A 9,189-nucleotide genomic window follows, 5' to 3' on the forward strand; every position below is an offset into this window, starting at 1 on the left:
TAAACTGAATAAAACAGTTGCGGAAAACTAACTGACTGAAAGATAGAATGAATAACTGAAAGTAAATAACACAGGAAATGTTTCTGGATGTTCGGAGACTTGAATAACTCCTACGTCACCCCTTCTATCACAAAGATAGGATATTCACTAAAAGACTTTGATCAAATACAATAACGTGTACTGACCCACTTCATTTTGGACTTATCTATTGCCAAAACTGAAACTCTTAGTTAACAACTCTTTTACAGATCACAACTGATCTTAGCACAACTTGTACAATTTATCAAAGATTACAAAGTGCTTTTTCTAGCTCAAAACGTAGCCTGAATGCTACTGATAAAACTGATAAGCTTGAGCTTTGATTTGATGAAGTTGAGAGAATATTTTCGCAGAGTAACAGCAAGTAAAATGAGTAGTTCAGAATCGGTTGTTCTTCAGCTGCTCTCTTCGACTATTTATAGGCTTCTGTCAACGGTAACATTTATTTGAATAACAGCCGTTGTTTGCCACGTCAATATTCCCTGATAGATCGTACACTGCAACTTCTGAAATGCGGCGATCCACTACCAGTTTGCAGAAGACTGTACTATTTGTCGGTTGTCGTTTTCATTTTATGACGTGTACAGCTGAAAGATCAGCTGATAACAAATCAGTTGGCGAGAATGAACTGGCGAGAATATCTGCTGAAATATCAGTTAAGCTAGGTTCAGTTAAGTCGATCAGTTGGTAGCTTTTAGTTGCTGAATTCAGTTGAGTCTTTTGTCAAACGCCGGAATTAAGTTTCCAACACTATTACATTGATTCAAACTCGTAAAAACATCCCAAACGTCCCAAAGCATCGACAAGCAACTTCAATACAACATTAACCCGTAATTCGACATCGTTTCGCTTCTTATCACTTCTATTACATCCCAAGCCATTCCCGACCCAAACGAACCATCAAATAACACCTGAATACATCCAATAACATATCTAAATGCAGTAGCACAAGCCTGGCGGTGCCCAACGAATCCTGCAACTCAAAAACTTCAAGAACACATCAAGAACACATTTTCAGAAAAACGCAGTTTGAGCAGTCCCACGAAAATGATTATAACTCACTCAATTCTTATTCAAATATTTCGAATTTATTGTTCAATCGAAGGTATTGAAAAGTTATACGTTTTATATGTTGACAGTTTTCCAGAAAATTGACCGAAAAGTCACTGTATTTAAAATGACAGCAAATTTCGAGTTTACAGATCTAAAACGTTTCAAAACCGATCCAAGCTCAAACTTTTTACAACATACATGGATTTTCACGTATAATAAACAACAACACGAATAATATGACAAGATCAATGCAAGAATGAAATACTATACATGCCTTTTGATATTTAACGTTACCAAAACGACGACACCGAAGAGGGAAGGATGCGAGGATTGATCCGGGACGAACGTGACACGATTTCTCTTGAAGAAAAGGGCGAGAATTGCAGAAATCTTTGAAGGGAGGGGGACGGCTGCTGAGTTTTCTCTATGAACCCTAGGCTTTTGCTCTAGAAAAAATTCTGAATTGATGGAATAAAATGTGTGTATGATTTAACGTGTAAGTGTGTGTGTATAAGTGTGTGTGCGTGTGTTTTTAATAATTAAGGGATAAAATTGCTTAATTAAAAACTAACCACTAATTATATTAATCAAACACTAACTTTACTAAAGATATATTAATTAAAATAAAATGCACATGTACTAAATCTTTAAAAGTTTAAAAATCATAAAAATCACCTAATAAATAAATTAGGTTTTAAAATGTCAACTACTTAATAAATCATTCAAAATGACCCATACCAAACTTAAAATAAATACCACATTTTAAATTGTCAAAATCGTCGTCGGTCTCTTTTCCTCGAGCCCACATCGAATAATCGCCTGAAACATGAAACTCAAGAAAACATTTAACGTGCATCACATAAACATAAATAATTTAAAATAATACAAATTAAATAGATCATGCCTCGTTATAAATCATTTTAAAATTAAATAAATAATTTAACAATTAAATAAATACATGGATTTTACGTGTATTAATTTTAGGCTCTACAAAACTATTTATGACAAAATTAGAAAAATCATATATTATCTACACAAATTACAAATATTCTTAATATAATCGAAACATTTTTAAAAAAACATTACACATTACACATTACCCAAACGGTGATTTTACAAACCAAAAAAAAATTTATAAGTTTCAATATAATTCTTCATAGTTTTATATAAAAAGTAACTTTATTTAAAAAGCAATTATACATAATAAAAAAAAATCAATTGTACAGACACATGATCCATGCACATAACCACTAATTTAATATAAAATCTTTCATGAAGTGATATCTAGAGCTCATTTTTTAATGGACCAAGTCGAGCTTGAACTTTTATTCAATAGAAATTTTTTTAAACTGATACCATTTTATCTACAAATTTCTTTTCAAGAAAAAATTGAAATTTAAAATTTAAATTGATAAAAAAATATTATTTAATTTAATTTTTTATTTATCTAATTAAAAATTCCTATTCCTCCTAAATTAAGCACATGAGCGAGTTAACCGTGATAATACTGGTAAGCGCTAGTAATTCATTCAACCTCTATTTCCCAACCTGTCTCGTGCCAACCCGCTCACACCACCACACAGGCACACGCTCTTTTCATGCAATTGCAGTTAATGCACCTTTCTTCTGTCGCCAACAGCAATCTTTCTGCTCCACTTGCTTTTTCTTTTTGTATACAGCCATACTTTGTCCATATATATTTTTTATTATTTGAGGTCAATTTTTTTATAGAATGCAAAAAAAATCTGAATCTTGAAGTTTTACCCATCAGGGAGAAGGTAAGCCACTTGTTTCTTCATCGTTTTTCTATGTGTGTTTTGTGGGGAGGTCATTTGTGTTTCTTGGCTGCATAAAAACGGTCCAAAGATTCGATCTTTTCTTGGATTTACTGAGTTTTATGGCTTTAACTTCTTCCAACTTGTTTTTGACTTCTTTTTCAACAAGACCCACATTGCTGGGGGTTTTTTTTTTTTTGGACTTTTTTCCTCCAGAAATTTCAGTCCACAAATTGAATTTGAATCTTGAATGGGGTAGGCCTTTCATTAAAGAAATTATGTGGGTGTTATCTGGTTTTGAATCTCATATCTTCTTGTTTTTTTTGGCTTTCTTGGTGTTTTCTTGATTTTGAGAGTGATATCGAAACTCGATTGGTCTAACGAGATTCCCATTCCTTGTTGAGAATTTTCCTTTTCCTACTTTGAATTGAGGTACCCATGCTTGATCTGCTCTGGCTTTACGTTTAGGTTTCGAATCCACCTGTTTGGTTTTGTCTTTTTACCCTCTGTGGCGTTTTTTTTTTTTTTTGGCTTTCTTGTCTTCTCCACGGATTTTAGCATCGTACCACGAGTCAAGAGGAGAAAATTTTCAAGTTTGAACAACCACCATCTTACTTCACTTTCTTCATGGCCTGTCCTTTTTCTCTTCACTTAATCTTTGATTTCTTTTCTAGGATCTTGCTTGGTAGATAATTATACTGTATGGGTTTGTGTCTTTTTGATAAATTGCGAGGTAAGAATCTGAGGAATCAAAAAGTAGCTCTTATTTACTTTTGCACTTTGTGTGGAGTTCTTTTATTTTACCAGATCTATTGCCAAGAAAGGGTTAGTCTTTATCATATTTGAATTTGACTCCTTGATTTAACTTGGTTTTTTATGGAACTGTTATAAAAAAGCTTGTCGAGAATAAAATGCATTATAAAAAGGAGCTTGGTGTAGCTCAGAATTTGGATAACCCAAGGTTTTTTTGTTTTTACCCCTATGTTTTGTGGATTGTTAGTCACTAATCCAAGAATACCGAAATGTCTTGTCTAATTTCTTCAATTTTTTTATTGAAAATCCTCTGGTGTATTATTATTAGTTAAACCTTTCAACAAAGTAGAACGATTTGAGATTCCCTTCAAAGGACAAATGGTTGAGACAGCCATTTATGTTATTATATTCCCCATTCACATGCAAAATCTTTAAAATTGAGTTTTGCTTGAATTATAGAGTTGACTTTGATGCAGTCGTTACCATTTTTATATTAAGATGCCGAATCAGTTATGTTGATAATATGTTTTTAAAATTCATTTAGCTGGATCAGTTATCTTTCATTTTGGGTTGTTGTCAGCAAATTCCGCATCCAGCTAAAAGAAATAGAACCCTGTTTGATTTTAAAGTTGTTTAGTATACTACTTCAGAATCTTCTTACTTTCAACTGTCTCTAGCTTCTATTACTCTGTTTTCCAATGTCTTGAGATCTGTTGGTAGTGAGAAGATATTCTTTTTACATATTTTAATTAGATGTTCTCTCTCTGGTGCTGAACAAATGGGGGGTTGTGTCTCGATTAGTAGTCGGAGTACTTGTAGTAGCAGGAGTAATGGGGAAAGTGTTTCTTCTTGTTTGTGGATGGACATGATTCGTCACAAGAGGAGAAGAACATTTTCTGACCACGTCACTACTCTACAACATCTGTCCTCGGTTCCTAATCGGATATTTGCCAATGGAAGGAGCCACAGTTCTTGCATATTCACTCAACAGGGTCGTAAAGGGATAAACCAGGATGCCATGATAGTATGGGAAGTAAGGCTCACTCTTCTGAGATTTTTCAATGTTTAACTCGGTGAACCTCAACTGGGGTAGCAATAAACGATCATTCTCTTTTGTTGATCTTTACTTGGCCATTTTGGGGGATAATCCTCTCGATCTTGTGGCTATGCAGGGTTTTGTTGCAGAAGATGTGACCTTTTGTGGTGTATTTGATGGCCATGGTCCCCATGGGCATCTGGTTGCTCGGAAAGTGAGGGATACACTGCCATTAAAACTTTCGACGTTTCTGAACTCTTTTGAATCAAAACAAAAAGCATCCAGTGCGAATTGCTGTAAAAATGTTGAGTTCGATGTGGTAGATCCTGCTAAGGATACCTCTGCGAAACAGAAAGTGGAATCGCTGTGGAGTCAAGCTTTCCTAAAGTCATACAAGGCCATGGACAAAGAGTTGAGGTCCCATCCTAATCTAGATTGCTTCTGCAGTGGTAGCACTGCTGTTACTATTGTAAAACAGGTAAGGACATAAGATCCGCCCATGTTCGACTCTATTCAATCTCTTTACATATGACAGCTGAAAGTGGTCTGATAATTTTGTGATTGAAGGGCTCAAATCTTTTCATGGGTTATATTGGTGATTCGAGAGCAATTTTGGGATCCAAAGATAATAATGATAGGATGGTGGCAGTCCAGTTAACAGTTGATCTAAAGCCTGATTTGCCTAGTAAGTTTTTCAACGATATATTAGGAGGTTTTCTTTTTTCTATCTTGTTCATTTGGCGGTTTAGAGTTGAGAAGGCTAAGGTATTGCTTCTCTTTTGTGCAACAGGGGAGGCAGAAAGGATTAAACGGTGTAAGGGTCGAGTATTTGCTTTACAGGACGAGCCTGAAGTGCAAAGAGTTTGGCTTCCATTTGATGATGCCCCTGGATTAGCAATGGCTCGTGCATTTGGGGATTTTTGCTTGAAAGAATATGGAGTTATCTCCATTCCTGAGTTTTCCCATAGAATTCTCACTGACGAAGATAAATTTGTTGTTCTTGCTTCTGATGGGGTATGTCCGGCAGGTTTTATCCTTTTCATTCTTCATTTGATTGAATTAACTTTAATTTATTTATCACCTACTGGAAATTATTAGGAAGTATTAGTGCAGAATTTCTTTTCAGAAATTATCAGGAACTTATAATCTGCAGATCAGAACTCAGAAGTTTTTTTTCTTCATAGAAATATAAATGATGTCACCATCATTTTATAACACCATTCAAAGTCGTAGGATGATACAATCGTCTTAAACTATTAGTTGGAATCAAATGATCATTTCCACTTACATATTACTGGCCTTACTGTGTCAGGTCCAATTGTTGGATCGAAGACTGAACTTTTGTTATTCGTTTTCTTGTCGAGTATGAGAACCGAGCTATTTTGATAATAGATTTTGTAGACACATTACTGGCATATGCAATATCTGTATATTTTGGAGAAGAATACAACGAAAAAAATTCATGGATGGGGGAATGGAATGAATGAGAAATTAAGAAACTTCTTCGAGCTCCAATGGTATGTGGAATTGACCATGTGGCATTGTGGTCCTGTGACTTCTAGTGGCGGGCTTACTGCTTCCATAGCCTATCTGTTTCATTGGCATCTTCGGTGGATAACCTTTTCTTGTTCCTAGTGAAAATGTAGTTTTTAGTCGTAAATAAAAATAGACATTTATGAATATTTTGCTTCACAGGTTAATTTTCTTGATCACTCTATTCAATATATCTTTTGTAGTCCGATGTTATGTCGACTATGATGCAGGTTTGGGATGTCTTGAGTAATGAAGAAGTGGTTGAGATAGTCTCCTCCGCTCCAACAAGATCATTAGCTGCTAGGATCGTGGTCGAGTCTGCTGCTCGTGAATGGAAATCTAAATATCCCACATCAAAAATGGATGATTGTGCTGTCGTTTGCTTATTTCTAGATGGGAAAATGGACTCCGAGTCTGATCACGAAGAACAAGGTTTCTCATCCGCAACCCTGCAGAGCAACCATTCATGTATTGCTGTAGAATCAGACGATGGCCAGAATGTGGAGCCTTATCTTCAAAGGAACTTCACAGTCAGATCAGCGGAGGATAACAACCATTATAGCCGGGTACCGATTGATATGGAAGATGGACAAAATGCCGGAAGCGAGGAGCAGAATTGGTCGGGTTTGGAAGGTGTGACAAGAGTGAACTCTTTAGTTCAACTTCCAAGATTTTCTGAAGAAAGGCCGAGACCGTGATTTGATTATTGAAATTATCAATGTTTTGTAAGATTGTTTCTGAAATTGAAATACAAGGAAATAGATATCTTTCCTAGGGAATTCGGGTAATGGGTTTTCTTCTGAATGTTTCCCTAGCTTTGTGAGTATTGCTTTATTACCATGCTTGAATTGTTTATCAAGTCGCGTTGGTATTTTATGTCTGCATAGAAGTTTCAAAAATTTGGTCAAATTGGATTTGAGGTGTAAACGAGCTGAATCGAGTTTACCGTAAATAACAATTTGAGGTTCGAATGAGATATATTCGATGTTGAGCTCCATCTCAAGTTCAAATATTTAATTTTTCTTTTGCTTGAATTAGAGTTTAAGTTATGATCGATTAGACAAATTTTCTATTTGTATCATTGAAAAAAAAAAAGAAGTTATGATCGAACTATTGGATCTTAGTTGTGAGTTATTTTAATTATAGTTAAAAAATATGTTATATAAGTAAAATATTAAAATATTAGAGCGGCTCGCGAACTATCTAATAAAATAATGACAAAAACTTGTATGAGATGATCTCACGGTTCGAATTTGTGAGACGGATCTCTTATTTGGGTTATCCATGAAAAATTATAATTTTTTATGCTAAGAGTATTACTTTTTATTGTGAATATGAGTAGAGTTGACTCGTCTCACAGATTAATATCCGTGAGACGGTCTCATATGATGCCCACTCTAAAATAATTAGGACTTGAGTAGGTCTAAAAAAAAATTTGAACATGTTCTAGTTCGGTCCGAATTCGATAATTTCGAATACGAATAAGATATTTATCGAGGCGGTTTCATTTATTCAGATATTATTTGACGCATAAAGAAATATTTATGGTATGATTCATTCAGGACAAATAATAAATGAGTAATCAATCTAGTATGGTTTACTTTCGTGCATTCTCATGATTGAACCTAAAGGAGTAGCCAAGGCCCAAGGGTGGGTGATATCTACCGAACAAGAAATCAGCAATTCTTCAACAAATCAGGCCTCATAGAAGAAGTGAGCAAAATTTAGGTTTAAATGATTTTTTTCAAAAAAAAAATTATGATATATTCGTTTCTATTTCGATTATCTTTAAAAAAAACAAAATAAATCAAAATAACTTATTTTTTTAACTGAACTTTAGGATTTAATAATGAAAATTTGATAATTGAAGTGGTTAAACTTATTTTTTAATTCAGTGTTTTATCGTGAATACCTCTTGGTTTCAAGTAATTTTTTTTTTGACATTTTCAATGATTCCGGACCAAAATAACAAATTTTAAATTTGATTCGATCTGTTTCATTTTGATAATTAATTTGGTCAGTTTGGTTCGCTCTGGAAAAAAATTTGAGACATTACCAAACTTTTCCTTAGTGGCTTTCGCACACATGGAGATTATTGGTTTCCAGCCTATATACCATTTTCAACTCAAATTGAGCTAAGAAAAAGAGAAATTTAAACTCCAGAATAATAATGAATATAAGATTCTTGTTTGGAATTTTTACAAAACATAAAAGGATTTACGAAAGATATTCCAGAGAAATTAAACAACAGAAGATTTATCGAGGGCCCAAAGAATCATAAATTCATAAAAAATCACCCATAAACGCCTTAAACGCCATTTCTCGGCTAAGCAGGCTGAAGGGCTACAACATGAATTTAATCTTCCCGGATAAACTCGAACCTTGTGTTAATCATTTCCTGGTTCATCTTCTTACCTTATGTTCTAACCAAAGACTCTTATATTACATTAGATTCCAGAAATTTAAATAAATCTTTTATTATATCAATCTGATTCCAAGTTACAAATAAATATAGATCATGTCATAGTAAAGAAAATAATTTAGCACGAATACTTTAGCCTGTCATTCAGGCTAATCACTGAAATATTTAAATTAAAAACAAAAATAAAAACAAAAAATAAAAACAGTAAACTTACAAGGTTGTAAACAGAAACTTCAAACTTTAATTGATAACTTCAGAAGGGTTGTGTACAAGAGAGAGTAGAGAGGGGAGCAAACTCGACCGTGTCCTCCTAAGAACACAGAAATAGCCTATATATAGATAGGAAAGCCGGACATCAAACCCGGATTCCATCTCAAAATAAAAATAGTAAATGCTTTATTAAAGCAAAAGTAACATGGTTACAAAATTCAAAAAGTAAATAGTGATATGCCACCCATTTTTTGTCATGATATGCCATGATGATGTGTTATTCCACCAACTCTTAAATAGTGAGATTCCACTTTCAACGATTCTATTCATCTTTGGTATTATCTTTGAGAGATTTCTTCAAACTTTCA

The 9,189-nt window shown here is 34.0% G+C and overlaps 1 protein-coding gene across 4 annotated transcripts; it reads left to right on the plus strand.

Annotated features, from left to right (window-relative positions):
* Positions 1-2,644: 2,644 nt before the first annotated feature.
* On the plus strand, positions 2,645-7,057 carry LOC140813439 (probable protein phosphatase 2C 52). 4 transcript variants are annotated; one of them, XM_073171903.1, is made up of 5 exons: positions 2,645-2,870; positions 4,374-4,653; positions 4,793-5,134; positions 5,224-5,670; positions 6,420-7,057. In XM_073171903.1, the coding sequence occupies exons 2-5, from the start codon at positions 4,399-4,401 to the stop codon at positions 6,885-6,887; spliced, it is 1,512 nt and encodes a 503-aa protein (XP_073028004.1). In that variant the 5' UTR covers positions 2,645-2,870; positions 4,374-4,398; the 3' UTR covers positions 6,888-7,057. The 4 variants fall into 4 exon arrangements, with proteins under 4 accessions (XP_073028004.1, XP_073028005.1, XP_073028003.1 ...); XM_073171904.1 differs by lacking the exon at positions 2,645-2,870 and adding an exon at positions 3,129-3,299; XM_073171905.1 differs by lacking the exon at positions 2,645-2,870 and having other exon boundaries at positions 5,224-5,341; positions 5,447-5,670.
* Positions 7,058-9,189: the final 2,132 nt, after the last annotated feature.

The sequence above is a fragment of the Primulina eburnea genome, chromosome 15 (assembly GCF_022965805.1).
Source record: "Primulina eburnea isolate SZY01 chromosome 15, ASM2296580v1, whole genome shotgun sequence".
Taxonomy (NCBI): Eukaryota; Viridiplantae; Streptophyta; class Magnoliopsida; order Lamiales; family Gesneriaceae; genus Primulina; species Primulina eburnea.

What these genes read in the sequence shown, in the direction of transcription:
- LOC140813439 (XM_073171903.1), top strand. Translation starts at nt 4,399, where the DNA reads ATGGGGGGTTGTGTCTCGATTAGTAGTCGGAGTACTTGTAGTAGCAGG. An exon ending in CTGTTACTATTGTAAAACAG is followed by an intron (nt 5,135 to 5,223) that starts GTAAGGACATAA and finishes TTGTGATTGAAG; the next exon opens with GGCTCAAATCTTTTCATGGG. An exon ending in TTGTTCTTGCTTCTGATGGG is followed by an intron (nt 5,671 to 6,419) that starts GTATGTCCGGCA and finishes ACTATGATGCAG; the next exon opens with GTTTGGGATGTCTTGAGTAA.